Genomic DNA, 19155 nt, shown 5'->3' with positions numbered 1-19155 from the left:
ACTGTTATTTAAAATGTCAATTAATAAGAACGCTATCTCTGCATCATTTCAAATCCCTGCGCGGGACGGATTTTTCAGTCCCACTCCCGCAAGATTCTGTCCCACTCCCGCAAAAATATATGTTGTATTCTCCCGCTCCTGCCCGCAATAATCAAGTTTCGTCCCACTCCGCCCGCAAAAGCCCACATAGTTTTTTTTTCAATACATTGACTGCTTCTGCCCACTACTCTATTATTTTTTTCATTTGCTTCCCCGTAGAATATAAATAAAAAATAAACGAAAAATAAACAAACATGTTTAGTTTTATTTGTGTTTAATAATGGAATGAAGAACATGAACAAGGAACTTTTCAGAACATAGAAATACAGTCAGAACAGTCAGAAATGAAAATTTTGGATTTCTCACGTTCAAACTGAATAGTAGGCTATTTATAGCGCATAAAACTGCTTAAGAATGTGCGTTAACCTTTTTTGCCTTAAGCAATTCCTATATTCAAACATTAAACAAAAACTATCCTTATTCCTCAATAACAAAATAGGCCAATTTTCAATATTTTGCAAAATAAACAAATAAATAAATAAAAATAAACTGAATTAACTAAAAAAAAAAGAAAAGAAAAAAAGGTAGGCCTACTTGCCTATGTGTCCATGCAGAAACAGCATTTCATTCACTGCTGAGGGCTTCAGATTTATCCGTCTTTGCTCCAGTATGCGACCGCAAATACTGAAGGCCCTCTCCGATGGTGCGCTGGAAGCTGGAATGCAAAGTACATGCCGTGTTACTTTGCTTAACCTCGGAAAATCTTGACATCAACTTTTCCACCACTGGAGGACATCCTTGGGTCCATGTGCTTCTGATCCATCCAACTTGACCTTTAAATATCTCGCTATTTCGGAATCGAATGACACGTTGCTGTCCATGGCAACATCAGCATCCTTCCACTCCGCAAAGTCTTGAAAAGCCCTTTTTGGTGGCGGCGGTTGTAGGTTTTCCTCTGTGTTATCCTCATCAAACCCCAAGTCATCAACTAACACTTTGACGGCATGGATCACAGCTTGTCTTTCATTATCATCAATCATCTTTAACTGACGCAGTTCGGGAGTGAGGAATGTAGCTATTTTGTAGAGCATGTGAATTTCATTTGGTGCCGAATTTTTTGGCGACATTAGTTCGTCCAGACGTTGCACACAAGTTGATGCAATTTCACGGAGAATGCAGTCAGTCCTGGCTGCCTCGCAGTGGTTTCTTAGTTTTACGGACCACGGCAGAACTAGACACTCACTCAAGGCTGTATTGTCTGACTCCAGGTCATTGGTTGCATCTTTAAACGGCTTCAAAAAAGTCACCAGGGTTTTAAGAATATTCTTGTCGATGCACCCTACTTTGTCATACTGTTTATTATCCAGCAGGATTGTTGCAATGTCATCATACTGTTGAAACACAGAATCTAGCATTTCAAAATTAGAATTCCATCTTGTTTCCACTGACTGCCTTAGAGACTTGCTTAGTTTCACTTGCAGGCCGGAATGTTTGAAGTAGGTGACTAGTTTTTTCAAGTCTTTCAGAAGGTGGCCAACATTGGTGTTTTGTCAAACACAGCGGATGAATGCTTGTGAAAGAATAGTGTTGAGAATGTGAGCACTACAGTTCAGTCTTGTGAAGCCGCGTAGAGCTGCGACCATGTTCGCTCCTCTGTCAGTGACGAATACAAGTTTCTTTGCCCTTTCTTTGTCTATTCCAAATACTCTGAGATTTTGAAATAAGAAAGCTTGAATGTTTTCACCAGTTTTTGAAATGCCTGCATCGAATGGGGTTGCAAGGAGCACCCTTGACACCAAGTCGTAATTTGCCTCTATGTAATGTATTGTGGCTGATAGGAAGGAGGGTTTCCGATAGTTTTCGGTCCAAATGTCAGTTGTCACTGCGCAACCATATTTCGCAATTGTGTCGGTCATGTCATTGACAACAGCTCTTCTTAGTGTTTGTGCCCTTTCACTCAGATTTCGTGACAGTGTCATTGGATGAGGCAACATTTCCTTCACATCGAATTTTCCAATCTTAACTGCTGTGTCAACGAGGTGCTGCGCTAGTTTAATGAAACCCTGGCCAGAGACGGTGTCATAAGGTCTTAGGTCGGCGCAAACAAAGTCAACGCATTTTTTTGTTGTTTCATCTTTTAGTGCACTTGACACTTTCGACTGACTTGCCATAAACGTCAGGGAAGTTTGGCCTTTCAAAACTGTGCACACATGACGCTTCACACCTGAAGTTCCAGACTTGTGCGCGCTGTATGTGAGTATTTTGCTGCATTTGTCACAGCTCGCAAAAGGAAGGTGCTTTTCCTTTGCTTGGTTTTGTACTTTCTTTAATAACGAACTAACATCTGTAGCACTAAGCTATCCACCTGTGTCTTGCGCTTAAGACATTTTGCCTCGGTGTGGTAGGCTACATTCCACGTATATGAACCACGCGAGAGTTAGCTTCCGACCTTGCGCCTGTAAATCGTTTTAATTTTATTTTAGTTGTCCTTGTTGCTTTTGTGCAGCAGATAAATAACAGTTTATTTGTTTTTTATTTAATTTTATTTTTCTTAGATATTTCCATTTTGCGGGTGTCCCGCAAATAATTTTATTTTCCTGCAACCCGCACACACGAGTATCTTTCCGCCCGCACCCGCATTCACCCAACAAATTTCGTCCCGCGCCGCACTCGGTTGCGTTGGGTCCTGCGGGAGTGCAGGTCTCTAGTTCTCACCATCTCCAAATAGCCAAGCCAATGTTTCCATGAAGGTTCATGTTTTAGCTTTCTCCATGTCAACCTTTCATGCTCGTTGTGACAACTAACCTATGCCACTCCCACACCATACAAAGTAACCTATGCTACTCCCACATCAAAGCAGCCAGAGCAACTTTTCTCTATTTACGAATATGAGGAGACATACGGGCGAGTGACGTATGTACACAATTTCCCGCAAAACACTTTATAATAGGCTTACCATAGTGAATCAGGGTAAGCCAAAAACATGTTAAAAATATACTCTGTGTACCTTTAACTAAAACGATTATTTTCAGTAATTGAAATAAAATTTAAATATTAGAGGAAAAACTTAAAGGAAAATTGTAACTGTAGAAATATAACTGAAAATTAACTGAAAATTGACAATTAACTGAAATAAATAAATAGTTGAAGTAAAATAATTAAAATAAAACTGAAATAAAAGTAAATTAAATAGAAATATTTAAAATATGACTAAATACTATAATAGTACATAAATAATATTGAAATAACACATTCTCTGAGAAGTCCTAATATCTTCTGCAATTTTGCTTTGTGTGTGAATTTAATCCTTTTAAAGGATTTTTAGATATTTTATTGAAAAATATGACAAAAATAATTAAATTCTAATTAAGAAATGTATTATTTACTTATTTTGCAGAATACTTTTTGTGGTCAGATTGAAGCTGATATGTGTATCTTTTCGAGGAGCACAAATTCTCATTATATTTTAATAAGATACAGTGCCCAAAATGGGGGCAGCCCAATAACTGGCTGTTTAAAGCAATGTTGGGCAGCTAATGGATGACTCAATAAGGAGTTCTCCTCTGACACCTCGCCCATATAAAGTGCCAGCGCTCGAGGCCTGAAGGAAGGCACAACTGGAGGGCAAACTGATATTTTCATAACATCTGTCAAACCTTTGGGGGAAGCACGCTCGGCTTCTAAAATTTATCACCATGTTAATCTCCAGTGTTATCATTTATTTAGGTTCTGCCCTCCTTCAGGATTTAGTAATGCCTCTGGTCATTTTTTCCAAGGACTGTTTTTTATGATGCACACGCACGTAGACCGAGATGGTGTGGGCTGGTTTGACTGGCAGTTGATGAAACACAGAGTTGGTTAATAGTTGCTCTTGTGGGATAGCGATTCTCTGTCCTGCCCTTCACCCGCACATGAGAAGAAGGTCAGAGATCGGACCGCACTGAAGCTAGTGTAGGGTGGTTCTGAACATAAAAAGTAGTTCACTCATTACAGCAAAGGACACTGGGGGGGCTTTTCTTGCTCTTTGTTTCTCGTCCACATTATTTCCCTCTCGGGCAAAAATTCCCTGTGCTCACATTTCAAAGTCTCTGACTAAAACGGTAAATGCTAAAGTGCGACATCTTTCAAAGCTGTTGCCGTTTTTAGACTGCACCCTGTCTGGCCTATAGCTTAATGAAAATGAGTACTAATTAACCCCTATGAGGATTGCCCATATAATGACTGCTGGGTAAGTGCTAGTCAAATTGATAACTCGGATGACTGCAACAGGATGATGTAATGGGATACAAGTAATGGATGATGTACAATCAGACGGTCATTATCACAAAATGACCCCCAACAGGGTGATCAAGACCCTGTATTGTACGAAACTTGTATTATCCTCTCCAGCTTATTTGAGGGCTACTTACCAAATAAAAAAAAAATAAACATGAAATATTGATTTGAAATTCTTTAATTATGTGAGAAGAAAGAAAAACCACAGTGTGTTATATGTAGGGCAAATATTAGACACTAGAAAAGTGTCTAAAACACTGTGTAGAAAAACACTGACGCTCTGCGTCTTGCATTTCAGCCTCTCTACAAATCAGTGATTAATTCAGCTGTCAGTGCACTTATAAATCTGACTCTCTTCACATTGCTGCAGTAAGTTATCTGAGGTGATTTCACTCTAAATCCTCCCCTTTCCAGTAGTCAAAAAACATCAAAGATCGTTGAATTAAGTATCATCCATTCCTTACTTGTCACTGGCAGACCCAGTAGTTAACATAGAGTGGCAATATTTGGAGCACTGCCTGGCACACAGCTGTCACGCACGCCATCTTTCATCCAAAGATTCCGAACACTCTTCATTCTAGTGAAATAAAATAAAATGCAAATATGTTATTTTTTGGTCGAACAAGATTCAAACTCGCAACCTTTTTTTAATTCTGTCATCAATATCAAAAGAATATATTTTGAAAGTCAAACAGGGTCCAAACAACAACTAACTTTCATTGTATGAACAAAATGAAACAAAAATACAATAAAACATGACAAACAACAACAAAACATGACAAAACAACACAAAATATAAAACAACATGCAAAAAACAAAAACAAAACATGAAACAACATGCAAAACAAAACAAAACTGAACTAAAATACCAACAAAACACCAAACAAATGTTTATTTTATTTTATTTTATTTTATTTTATTCACTACAGGAAGAAAGTCATCCAGGTTTGGAAGCACATGAGGGTAAATAAATGATGACAGAACTATCCTTTTACGCATCAGCTCATGATCAGACCCCCTAATGCCAAGTTCACGCTACAGGATTTTAAGCCCAATTTAAGCCTAATTTGCAAGTTAACGAGCTCGCCGACAGGTCGGGCTGTGATCGGAGGCAAATCAGCGAGTGATCAGCACTCGTCAATCTTTATGTGTGAACTACTCAACAACGCATCAAAGAGGCTCACCAACACCAGACAAATATCTAACATGCCAAATATCTGGAGCTGTCGGCCGACTCGACATCCTGTGGTGTCACGTGTCGCGACAAGCTACAGCCAATGAGAGCATAGGTGCTGATCCTGAGCACCCACAAAAAAACTGTAGATACACTATATTGCCAAAAGTTTTGGGACGCCTGCCTTTGCGTGCACATGAACTTTAATGACATCCCATTCTTAATCCGTAGGGTTTAATATGGAGTCGGCCCACCCTTTGCAGCTATAACAGCCTCAACTCTTCTGGGAAGGCTTTCCACAAGGATTAGGAGTGTGTTTATGGGAATTTTTGACCATTCTTCTAGAAGCGCATTTGTGAGGTCAGGCAGTGATGTTGGACGAGAAGGCCTGGCTCGCAGTCTCCGCTCTAATTCATCCCAAAGGTGTTCCTCCACACCAAACTCACTCATCCATGTCTTTATGGACCTTGCTTTGTGCACTGGTGCGCAGTCATGTTGGAACAGGAAGGGGCCATCCCCAAACTGTTCCCACAAATTTGGGAGCATGAAATTGTCCAAAATGTCCTGGTATGCTGAAGCATTAAGAGTTCCTTTAACTGGAACTAAGGGGCCACACCCAACCCCTGAAAAACAACCCCACACCATAATCCCCCCTCCACCAAATTTTACACTTGGCACAATGCAGTCAGGCAAGAACTGTTCTCCTGGCAACCGCCAAATCCAGACTCTTCCATCGGATTGCCAGACAGAGAAGCGTGATTCGTCACTCCAGAGAACACATCTCCACTGCTCTAGAGTCCAGTGGCGGCGTGCTTTACACCACTGCATTCGACGCTTTGCATTGCATTTGGTGATGTAAGGTTTGGATGCAGCTGCTCGGCCATGGAAACCCATTCAATGAAGCTCTCTATGCACTGTTCTTGAGCTAATCTGGAGGCCACACGAAGTTTGGAGGTCTGTAACTATTGACTCTGCAGAAAGTTGGCGACTTCTGCGTACTGTGCGCCTCAGCATGCTCTGACCCCGCTCTGTGATTTTACGTGGCCTACCACTTCGTGGCTGAGTTGCTGTTGTTCCCAATTGCTTCCACTTTGTTATGATACCACTAACAGTTGACCGTGGAATATTTAGTAGTGAGGAAATTTCACGAGTGGACTTATTGCACACGCTTGAATTCCCTGAGCTCCTGAGAGCGACCCATTCTTTCACAAATGTTTGTAGAAGCAGTCTGCATGCCTAGGTGCCTGATTTTATACACCTGTGGCCATAGAAGTCATTGGAATGCCTGAATTCAATAATTTGGAGGGGTGCCCCAATACTTTTGGCAATATAGTGTATTCTCCATTCATTTTAACCAATAATAAAGAAAAATGATTGCAGCTTTCAGACACAACTTTCTTTTTGTTTTTATAGTTAATTTGAGGCTGTTTCTATAGCGTTATTTTTAATGACAATTGTCGAGAGTTCATTATTGTAATCCGAGAACGCATCCATGTAACGAATCTCTCCGCTCGCAGGCGGATTTCTTTCACTCTAGCACAAAACTAGACGCGCGCTCGCAAATATACAGTAGTCTCGTGGCTCTGCTCTCGCTCAGATTTCACGTGTGCGCACTCACTAGAATTGAAAAAGCTTTCAACCACCAGACTTTCATGATTGACTGATGAAATAACACAGTATAGCCTACCTTTAAATTCGCCTTTGTTTCATGAGATAGCATTTTCAAGCTGATTTCAAGCAGTTCTCTAGTTATTTTATTATTGTAAATAGGTATTTAATGAATTAATTTATTTAGTGAACCGCTACTGATCATCGGATATCAGCGTGAGCACGACTCCCTACAACACTCATGAATGGAATGCGCATCATCGAACAGAAAAAACAACAGTACTCTTGGAAAAATGAAAATATTAAAATGTTATCAAGGGGCACTTGTGTATGTGTAGCCTATATTTGAGTTATAATTTGCTCATGGATACTGAATAAAAATGTGTTTTATATTTGGTTGGTAATGTGTGTTTCGGTGTGTGTGTGTGTGTTTTGGGAGGGTTCCACTTCTCGCGTGTGTTTTCGTGACAAAATGTGGTTTGGGGACCAGTTAGAGTCGTTGGGTGACAGAATGTAGTGTGTAACCCCCTGTTGCGGACCATTTACGTAGTGTCACGTAGTGTGAACGCCACAACGACTTCAAGACTCCACAGCAAGTCATGTAGTCTGAACAGCACAGTGATCTGCCGATGTTTAAAGTCCTGTAGTGTGAACTAGGCATAAGACTGAAAACCTAGAATTGCCCCAGTGTAGCAGATTGTTGCCACGTAACTGTCAAATAAATAGCTTAGTGGTCAGTCGACAACATTTTTGACTGCAGGATGACCAATCAGAATTCCCAGATTCCAACACTTTGTTCTCTTGTAGGTTCTTGGTAGTTTGCATATATGGAGTTGAATCACTATCTTGCTTACTTGCATTATGTACATTGTAGAGTCACTGTATGTTTTATAATATTTGTAAACTGTGTGATTGATGGCATTTATTTAAAAAGTGGAACACTGATACAGTATATTTGAATTATTGATTAGTCGTATGGGTGTTATTCCCAAGAGGGGCTTATTGCATGTACTTTTTCTCTGAAATAAATTTCTAGAAGTTAAGAAAAGTTCTGTTGACCATCAATCTCAGCGTGTGATGCAACTATCTTCAGCAAGCTTTGACAGCCTCGCTTCGTAGCCACGATTACCCAAACCCTGTAGGTTTCTGTTTTATATTTATTTGTGCCTATAACATCACTTCTCCTTGTGTGAGAGCCCTGTTAGCAGATGCTGTATATAGTGTGTTGCTGAAGGGCAGTTTGGAAATTAGCGGTGACATGTTCAAAGTGTCTAGAGGCCTTTTCGGTCTGTGCCTCTTCCCACGCAAACCCCAGACGGAGTGTAAAACAATCCCTCCAGCCCAGACATAGCCCAAAGCCTGCACTTTAGTAAAAATGCTGCTTGAAAATAATATAAGCATCCAAAAAAATTAAATATAAGACAGAATTACAACATAGTCGATTTCATTCCCAGATAAATGGAGGCCCCTCAATAAATCATCTTCGGAGAAATGGTCATATGAAAAAAAAAAAAGACACAAGTGACAGAGAAAGAAATGAGCTTGTAAAGAAGTCGTGGACTGCAAACCATATTAATGATTGAAATTCCTTTACTTTGAAGGGTTGGATCCTTTGAATGTGGTATGGAAGCCATTAGATTGGACAGCATTATTTGGAGATTCTCAGAAAGAGGCTTAGAGGCATCTGATGACTTTTACATGACAGTGAACTCAACATAAGGCATATGATTGGTCAATATTCATGAATCCCAGTCATTCTGATAGGTCAAACACTGAGAGTAGATTCTTAGATCCATTATCTGCTGGATCTGATGCACTTAAATAAACCATGTAGTTTACAGTTGAATAATATGTAAATGAAAAACGAAGCATGTTGAACAGACTGTTTAATGTGCAGACCGAGCGTGTCTGGTCTGGAGCTGCCTGACCTCTTTAGCGCTGAATGAGAATGAGAATCTAACAAGAAGTGCTATGAGAATGAGAATAGTAATCATCACTGTTTCCAGCTGGTCTGCCTGGAGGAATATAGACGTGGGCTGCATCACCGCTCCCACATGTCAACATCACAAATGCTCTTCTTCGCTCTCATAACTCCGTTCCACACTGTAGGTTCGTGTCTGGTAGGGGAGCCGGAACTGGGGTGCCCCAGGTCTGCGTTTCTCCACTTTCAGCCCACTCAACTAAACTTAGTCAGACCAAACTGATACTGATGCATTTCTGATACAGGCTACAGTGTGCTGTAGTTCTAATATCAGTATATCAGTATATTATTTTTCCACAAACAAATGGACATTTATGTAGAGTGGTAATCAGTCAATGCAACATTGATCGTTTTTGTTTTTATACATTTCATTTGTAAAATCTTAAGCGTTATTTCTAGTAAATTTGTGTTAGATTATTAACATTTCAATTTGACATGATTAAAAATAAAAAGAATAAAAGGTGATATAAAAATATTCTACAATTCCGACTGATACTGATAATTTTTTTTTTAAAGTTTTGGCAGATAACCGTTAAATTGCAGATCATTTCTTTGCCATTAAAAAAAATACAATTAATTATTCTTTTTTTTTTTTTATTCTTTTTTTTATTTTATTTAGGCAATCAAACAAGTACATAAGACATAAGCAAAAAAATAAAAAATAAAAAACAAATATGGACAAATATATATATATAGAAAAAAGTAAGTATCTGACATATAAGGTAGTTTACGACAAACAGTAATAATACATAAAACGAGGTAGAACCAAAGTGCCAACAAACAAACATATAAACAAAATAACAGTACACACATACATATACATACATATATACCTACATGTATATCCATATACATATATATATATACATATACACATACATACATACACACATGCTGCATATCTCCTGAACTAAAATGTTTAACATTAAAAAGTTATGATGTTATTGCTGTCATTAATTATTTACTGATTTCCACAAAAAGAAGAGAAATGAAAATTGGATAATAAAAAAAAGAAAAAAAGAAATTACTATAATTTTGTTTAGCCTTATTTTATTATAAGTTTAAAAAAAAAAAGTTAAAAAAGAAAAATTATAATAAAATAAAGTTGAATTAAGGTAAATCGAAAATAGAGACAAATAATGGGTAGATACAGAGAAGGAGGAAGATATATAGAAAAGATAGACAGAAAAGAAAAGTGAAAGAGAGAAGCTAGAAAGTAATGGAGGGGGGAAGGGTTTCAATGGCCGTTGACTGGTTTAGTCAGTTTCCTGTTGTATATGCACATTACAGTGGAATATGGACATACACTTAATTATTCAATATCAGGTAATATCAACTATTCGAAGAGTTTGAAAATTTGGGGTTGGTAAGATTATTAATGTTTTTAAAATATTGTGAAATATTTTTACAATTTAAAATAACTTTTTTTTAAATATATTAATTTAACTTAAAAAAATAAATTAATTAAATAAAAAGAAATAACTTTAATACTGATTTAACTTAAACTTAAATAAGCTTAAACTGATTTGGTTAAGACACATTTCTTTTTATTAACAATGATAAAAATGTGGTGCTGCTTATTATTTTTGTGTAAAGTGATATTTTTTTCAGTATTCTTTGATGAATAGAAAGTTGGAAAGAATAGCATTTAGCATTAATGTCTTTTTTACATTATAAGCTTATATACTATATACTTTACTGCAGTGCCGTAACCACCATAGACACTAGGGTTGGGCGATATGGCCTAAAATTCATATTGCGATATACATTGCAGCCTCTTGCGATAACGATATATATTGCGATATATAAATTATAATAGAACCATTTCAGAACAGGTTACATAGACCCTTAGGAAAGCCAAACTGCTAAATGTATTTTTTTTTTAAGAAATAATCAATGATCAATAGCTCTGATCATGGCTTTAAAGCCGCGTCTCTCTACCGTTTGAAAAGGGACCATGTCCTTACACAAGTAAACAGTTATGGCCCTGGTAATTTCAATCCATCGCGGGCTCTTCCTAATATAAGGAGTACCTTTTGAAAATGACTGTTGGATTGAGGTTTGGATCAGTTCCTGTTTTTTCTGTCCTGCGTTCTTCGTACTGCATTGCCTGGCAATGCTGGTATTCAACGACATGTTTAGTTTTGAGGTGGTAGAACAGATTAGTCGTGTTACCTCTCTTAGCTGGAACTTTTGCCCCACACACTCTACAGAGTATATTTTTCTGCTGCTCGTCGGACGGCTTAAATCCAAACCAAGTCCAAATAATAGATGTTGCACTGGTCTTTTTCACGAGCTCCTCTGTTTCGCTGATGCTTTCAGCCATGTTTATTCAAGATGACGAATATGATGATGCATTGCAGCCGGCTGCAGCTCGTGGCTCTAAATTTCTCGGGTAGATTGCGTCATCAACATGCATTATCGCGATAGTGCAATAGAATTAAAATCTCTATCGTAGGCCAATTTTGTATTGTTTATATCGCATATCGTTTATATCGCCCATTACTAATAGACACTATATCGCCCATTACTAATAGACAAAGTCCCCCCCAATAATTAGAAATGACAAAATTGTCCCCCCCCCAATATTTGATGACATTGATGCTTTTGTACTCCATTATGCACAGCTCTGTTTGTTAGGATGACAAAAGTTTTAAAAGTTATATTTTTAGTGGTCTCAGAATGAGTGAGCTGGCCAATCAAATCAAAGAAGGCGGGGCTTACTGTTTGTAGAACAGTATGAATTCCAATGCGACACTTTCGTTTTAGCAGTGAAAGAGTACGTGGCGAGTAAGTAGCTAAACATGAAATATTTTATGACTGTTTTAAAATAATAAATTAACCAATAATAAATTAATTAGTATGTGTATATACATATATATATATATACATATATATATATATATTACTAACCAAAAACATTTGAATGGCAGTGAATCCAAATAAAAATCGATAATATTTGCTGATAACTGATATGGTACAGATGTATCATGCATCCCTAAAAACTGTCTGAGCCATACTGACTTGTTATATTTCAGCGCCAAATCAGCAGAAGCTAATTCATATTCATGAGCGCACAGCCTTATCGATGTAGTGACATCACAACCCGCCAATACTTCTCCCAATCTAAAACTTGTTCCGCACCACCAACCGCTCTCATCTCTCACATCACAACAGCCCTCTGTGTTTGAACTCTGATTCACCCTTTTTTTTCTTCTTGCCACTTCACGTCCTATTAAAAGACAAGATGACATGCTTAAATGACTTAAAGGACTGTTTCAGGTTTTCCTGCCAACACTAAGGAGATGGTGGAACAAGTCAGAAAGGGTGTGCTTTTTAGATTCCCCCAAAAGACCCAGAAGAGCCCCGGCTGTGGCATGCTATCTGTCCTTTCAGTTTATTTAGATGGAGTGGACTGATTAACTTTGTGTGCTCTTTAGAACAAAGGCACCCATTCTTCGGCCTGTGCATTGTTTGGCATTGGGCTATGGTCCTCTGCTGATGTCACAACCCATAGCATATTTGGCATGACCAGCAATCTGAGAGAGAGCTGAAGTATGAGAGAGGAATAATGCTGCCTTAATAAAATGCTCAACAGAGGCTAGATAGATCAGTCACTCTCCTCTCACTTTTTCAGTGACCTCTGTCTGCATTCTTTAGGATGTAGAAAAAGTGGGAATAGAGGGGGAAATCTGTTGGTGAGAGTTGTTAACCTTAGGGAACTAACCTTAATGGGCACTGAATGGTATTTAACCATGCTCCTGAGAGTACCAGATGGGTTCTTATTCTGGCTATACCTTTTATCGCACTCCAATCTTCATTTTATTTTTAAAATGCCTTCTCTCTAATTGTTTTTCTCTCTCTCTTTGTTTTTCTCCATCCCATCTCTCCTGTTGATATGCTACTGTAACATTATGTTAAGAAATTAATACTTTTATTGAGCAAAAATGCTTTAAACTGACCAAAAGTGACAGTTAATACATTTATTATGTTATATTTCAAATAAATACTGTTATTTAAAACTTTTTATTCATCAAAAAATCCTTAAAAATGTCTTATGGTTTCCACAAAAATACTGTATAAACTGTTTTCAACTTATAATAATAAGAAATGTTTCTTAAAGCACCAAATCAGCATAAATTATATAATATTATATTATATTAATTATATCATATTGTGAACCTGGACTACAAAACCAGTCATAAGGGTCAATTTTTGGAAATTGAGATTTATACATCATCTGAGCTGAATAAATAAGCTTTCCATTGATATATGATTTGTTAGGACAATATTTGGCCAAGATACAACTATCTGAAAATGTGGAATCTGAGGGTGCAAGAAAATCGCCTTTAAAGTTGTCCAAATCAAGTCATTAACACTCACAAAAATAAATTTTTGATATATTTACGGTAGGAAATTTACAGAATATCTTCATGGAACATGATCTTTACTTAATATCCTAATGATTTTTGGCATTAAAAAAAAAAAAAAATCGATAATTTTGACCCATACAATGTATTGTTTGCTATTGCTACAAATATACCTGTGCGACTTATGACTGATTTTGTGGTCAAGGGTCACATAAAAACATAATTTTAACATTTAAAAATGTTAGATAGATTTTGCCACCATTTATAGTTGTGGCAGAAAATCAAATCAAATTGTCTCTTTTCCCATGGGGGTAGTTAAGAACTAAACTTCATTAAATTTTCTAACCTGTTGAGTGTGTTTTATTTCCTAATAGCTACTTGTAGGTAGCACAAGCATAATTATTTTGGTGAGACTGTCAGCATATTAAGAACCACTCCAGATATCAAGCAGTCTGTTATAACCTTAGGCTTCCTATATCTTTGTCCCTTCAACATCCCTGTATTTCTTAATGACTTCACCTCAAAGAGAGTTGAAAGGTGGCCAAAAAGACATGCTTACTAAAAACTCACTCATTATTCAATGTCTTGAAAGAGCAAGAATTCTCCCTCCCCCCACATTAGTAGTCTATACACCCCAGCGACAAGGGAGCGAAGATAGCTGACAAATTTTTGACATGAGGGTTCTGACAGGAACAGCAAGCGCGTCTATTCGGTAGTTAATCTTAATATGCATTTAATGAGAACAATAAACGTGACCTGCCCGTGGCGTCTCACCTCTATTGAATATTTCATATGTCTGGAGATGCCGTGGTACACACAGACGACGACATTGAAGCCAGAAAAGGCATACTTAATGAAGCTCTGCATACATAGTACATTTATCATATCACCGCTGCTTTGATTTTGCATTCATGAAGGATGCGAAAGAGTTGATTGCATTGTCTGTGTTGTGTTAATCTCATTTGCTTGTCTCTTTTTCTTTTCCTCCAGCATATGTATGATTGAGAGCTCCCAGAGGACGTCCCGCAACCAAAAGAGTTTGTGCAGCCCAATGGCTGTGATCCATGGCAGCTGCATTGCAGCAAGCACTTCCACGGCATCCTATAGCAGTCTCATGACCTTTATGGCTTTTCCAAGGCGGCAATGAGGAGTCTGTTGCTTAGTAGATAAGTCCAGGGGCACTTAGGGCTTAATGAATCGATGTTGCTGGATTGCTGATGGTTCTGATGTATCCTCACCTCTGAATCTCAGGATACAATCAGCCCTGTGCTCTCTGATAGAGGAGCTAACGTGGATTAGTGATACCGGGGCTCTCAATGGCTCACTGATAACAGCAGAAGGTACCTGTGTCTTGACAAGCCACTCTTTGTGTAATGGCGTGGATCGAACTGCGCCACTATTTGCAGACATAAATAGGTAGAGAGGAATTAAGAAGCACAGGAGTTAATTAAACAAATCTTGCAGCAATTGAATGGCGGTTTTATTGAGTGTTTTTTCAGAGCCGAATTGTTTCCTTGTGGTAAAACTAAACTGATTCAACAGACATGCCCAATAGATTCGCCTGCCATGATGTGCTTTTTCAGTACCTGTCTATAGTGTGATAGTTCACTTAAAAATGAAAATTATTTATAGTCTTTACATACCTTAATTTTTTTTTTCAAACCAATATGTCTTTTTAATTCATGAAACACAAAAAAGGTGATGAAGTATAATGAAAGTTAATTAAGGATTAGGCTGTCATGATCCACAACAATACATATCAAAAAAGCAAGTATCATAAAAGTGATACATATGTGCTGTATTGACATATGTGTTACATTGCTTTATGAAAATATTTTTGAAGTCATGTGATAGCTAGGGTTGGGTATCGTTTGAACTGTAACGATTCCTATTCTGCTTATCGATTCCAATTCTTATCGATTCTTAATTTCAATTCCAATACAAAAATCAACAGGCTAAAGAACATTTACACAAGGAACTTTTGTCTGTGGTTTAAAAATACCATAGCAAAAACAACTAGCCTAACTAATATAAATTTCAAGCATTATTAAAGATAAGTAAACACTCAGTAACTTAAAAATAACAAATAAACAAATTAACAATCACAAATAAATACAGCTGAACAAAGATATGATTGAAATGAACAGTGATTTAAGATTTTCAGGTAGCTATTGAGGTATTGAACCTGTAATCAAATGTAAAATAACACTGCACTTTATAAATAAAATATAAATTACAAATATAGTTACAAAAGTCATTCATACGGAGCCCCGCACATGACATGCAGGAAAAAAATAGTAGGCTAAATTGTGCGCACACTTTACTTAGTCGTTCCCTCGATTTATAAATCATGCGCACGATTTACTAATTCGTTCCCTTGATTTATAAATCATGCGCACGAATTACTCATTTGTTCCGGAATCATAATAGTAAATCGTGCACTCAATTTAGTAAATTGAGAGAACGAGTTAGTAAATCGTGTGCACTATTTACTTTTTTTCTTGCATGTCATGTGCGGGGCTCCGTACATTCAGTCAAGAACAGCAAGTGAATTTTCTGTTGTTTGATTAACATAATCATAGAGACGGCAGCAGGAATATTAGGCTGCTGTCACTTTAAGAGCTGCACGGATCCAATATACTGTTAGACATGCGTTCTCTTGGTCAGCTGTGTACTTTCACTTAAGACATAACCAACTAGTGTGTGAGAGGTGGCTTTCTGCGCACACATTTTGGATGTGTATGCAGCACAGAATACAGTGTGCGGGTCTTCTTGCGCTTGAATGGTTTAAAGTCATATTAAAATGCACACAAAGGAATCGATAAGAGGAATTGAAATTTTAATTTTATAACAAGTATCCGATTCCAGGATTTGAATCGGATTTTTGTTTCCCAACCCAAGTGATAGCTGTATGTAATAAATATTGTATATAAATATGCATACATAAAGAAATACAATAAAATAAAATTATAATTCACTGAAAATCTTCTCAAGAGATCAAAATTTAAATTTTATTCATTGAAAATTGTCACATAATAGATTAAAATTTAAGTCATTATTTATTGAAAATCTTCACATAAGAGATAAATTAAATCATTATATACTGAAAATATTTACATAATAAAAATTTAAATCATTATTCACTGAAAATCTTCTCATGAGATCAAAATATAAATTGTTCACTGAAAATGGTCACACAAGAGATAAAAATGTAAATCGTTATTCACTGAAAATTGTCACACAAGATCAAAATTTGAATCATTATTCACTGAAAATCTTCAGGTAATAGATTAAAATTTAAATAATTGTTCACTGAAAATCTTCATATTCACCCCAGTTGTTCTTGACACTCTCATGAGAGAGTAGAAATATTCGATTTGTGAATGAATCTTTTCAGTTGGATCTTTTTGATCCAGTTCACAAAACTGAATCGTTCTTTACAAATCGAAGATGTGGTTCAACTGTTTGATTCTGGTGGTCAAAAAAATATCAAATGAATAAGTTCTACAGACTACTTTTAAGGTCCTTTTGCATCTGTTTGAAGTCCTCATTCACTTCCGTTATACTGAACACTATTTTCACCGTTTGTGTTCTATGGAAGAATGGAAATCTGGTTTAGAACAAAATAAGGGCGAGTAAATAGTTGCGTTTTTTGGCCTAATTTACATTTCTTTAAAATGTAGATCAGTCACTTTTAAGCTTATAGAAACATGCTATTAGTCACAGATTAAGAGCCTCCATTGTCTACTCCTCACTGCCATCTTTGTGTCAGCGGGTTTCTCTTTATTCACATCCACGACTAGTTGAGTTTGGATAATGTCCCTGTTCTGTATTTCAACCCTCTGTAGATGGTGCCAAACACTAATGCTTTTATAGAGAAGACTTGCATCATGCTATAAGGCCTTCATGGTTAGTTCTTCTGTGAAAATAAATTATTGAGGGAGCAACAAAACAGACTCCCATGATGCAGTGCTGAGCTCTGTGGTCCTGCACTCCTCAGATTTACTGCCCGTCCTGACACTTCATCACTTTACCCCCCGCTGTGTGTGTATATGTAGTTATTGCACAGTGGGACTGCCAGGAGTTACCGTCACACTCACAGAGACATAAACACACACATGATTTGTTTGAGTTCAAGATGCCATCAGTTGTCTCTAACCGGTGTGGATCCCAGAGCTGTTCTCACTATCGATGTTAAAATTGTATGAGTAAAATAATTTTGCTTTGGTTGATTGTTACCGCTGCGTTCATAAATCAAACATGTTCTTCCCTTGCCCTATGATGATACTTTGTGCAATGACAAAGTGGTTCAATAAACCCGTACCTGCATTCACAGACTGCTGTGTAATTTGTGAGAAGCTGTTGAGTTTGTTTGTTTCTTCAGAGGACAATAGCCATGTGGGACTATATAAGTGCAACAAGGTTGACTCTTTCGGTTTCTCTCTGTCTATCTCTCATAATCCAGTGGATCAGTTTGTCTGCACAACTCCTGCCATCGCAGATATTGTCATCCTGGTTGATGGATCATGGAGTATTGGAAGAATCAATTTCCGTCTGGTTCGCATGTTCCTTGAAAACCTGGTCAATGCCTTCGATGTGGGGATAGACAAAACCCGGATTGGTGAGTTCCATGAATTCATTCTTATTCTTATTCAGTCACTGTTCTGACCTAAAAAAAATAGATTTACAGTAAGTGGATCATTTATTAATTTAGACGACTTTTCAATTGATCTATAAAGTCCCAATATGTTCCCTGGATGTGTTTTTATTTTTTAGGACTGGCCCAGTACAGTGGAGATCCAAGAATTGAGTGGCACTTGAATGGCTTCAGCACAAAAGATGCAGTAATAGATGCTGTCAAAAACCTGCCTTACAAGGGAGGCAACACTCTCACAGGTAATTTGCTGTGTTTTTCCAGACTTTTTCCATTGTTCTAGAGACATGAATGCGTATACTGTGCCTTGTGAAACTGTTCACAACCAGTTCTATCATTGTACCAATGTACAAATTCTACATTGCTGTAGGGTTTAATTCACATAAACAAATGTATTTCATTTTGTGTGCAGATTTTGTTTAATTCACTAACCAACCAGTCCAACGTGACCAGGCACTATAGGCGCTATTTAGTATTTCGGTAACCTTTTACAATAAGGTTGTATTAGTTGCATTAATATATGCGTGAGTCAACGTTAACAAAGATTAACTAATGCATTCACTAATGTTAACTACTTGTGCTGTTAACATGAATAGATGCTGAACAAAGGTGTTGTTCATGGTTAGTTATTGTTAACTAATGCATTAACTAATGTTAACTAATACAATCTTATTGTAAAGTGTTACCAGTATGGCTTGTATTTGTGACTTTATTTCTTGTGCTTTAATTACGACTTCACTTTTTATCATTGCAATTTTATTTCTCACAATTGCCGCTTTTTCTTGTAATTCTGACTATAAATCTCACAATTGTGACTATTTCTCATAATTGTGAGTTTATTTCTCATAATTGTGTCTTTGTAACACACAATTGTAACAATTTTTTGTGTATTTGCGACATTATTTCTTGTACTGTAGCTGCAAATTCACTTTTTGTAATTGCAACTTTGTCACAATTGCAACTTTCCTGTAATTGCAAAAATCTCAGAATTGCAATTTAATTTTCTCACAATTGCCACTTTCTCGTAATTGTGACTTTATATCACACACAATTG

The 19155-nt window shown here is 37.1% G+C and overlaps 1 protein-coding gene across 7 annotated transcripts in view; it reads left to right on the top strand.

Annotated features, from left to right (window-relative positions):
• The window catches only part of col14a1a (collagen, type XIV, alpha 1a), a 155313-nt gene that overhangs the window by 31020 nt on the left and 105138 nt on the right, over nt 1–19155 (top strand). For all 7 annotated transcript variants that reach the window (XM_051866485.1, XM_051866486.1, XM_051866488.1 and 4 more), the window contains 2 exons: nt 17913–18068; nt 18224–18343. In XM_051866485.1, coding sequence (XP_051722445.1) covers nt 17913–18068; nt 18224–18343 — 276 coding nt within the window. The remainder of the gene's footprint in view (nt 1–17912; nt 18069–18223; nt 18344–19155) is intronic.

This window comes from Ctenopharyngodon idella, chromosome 16 (assembly GCF_019924925.1).
Source record: "Ctenopharyngodon idella isolate HZGC_01 chromosome 16, HZGC01, whole genome shotgun sequence".
NCBI classification, from domain to species: domain Eukaryota; kingdom Metazoa; phylum Chordata; class Actinopteri; order Cypriniformes; family Xenocyprididae; genus Ctenopharyngodon; species Ctenopharyngodon idella.
The sequence above is the reverse complement of the archived record's forward strand: the minus strand, read 5'-3'. Positions and strand labels throughout refer to the sequence as shown.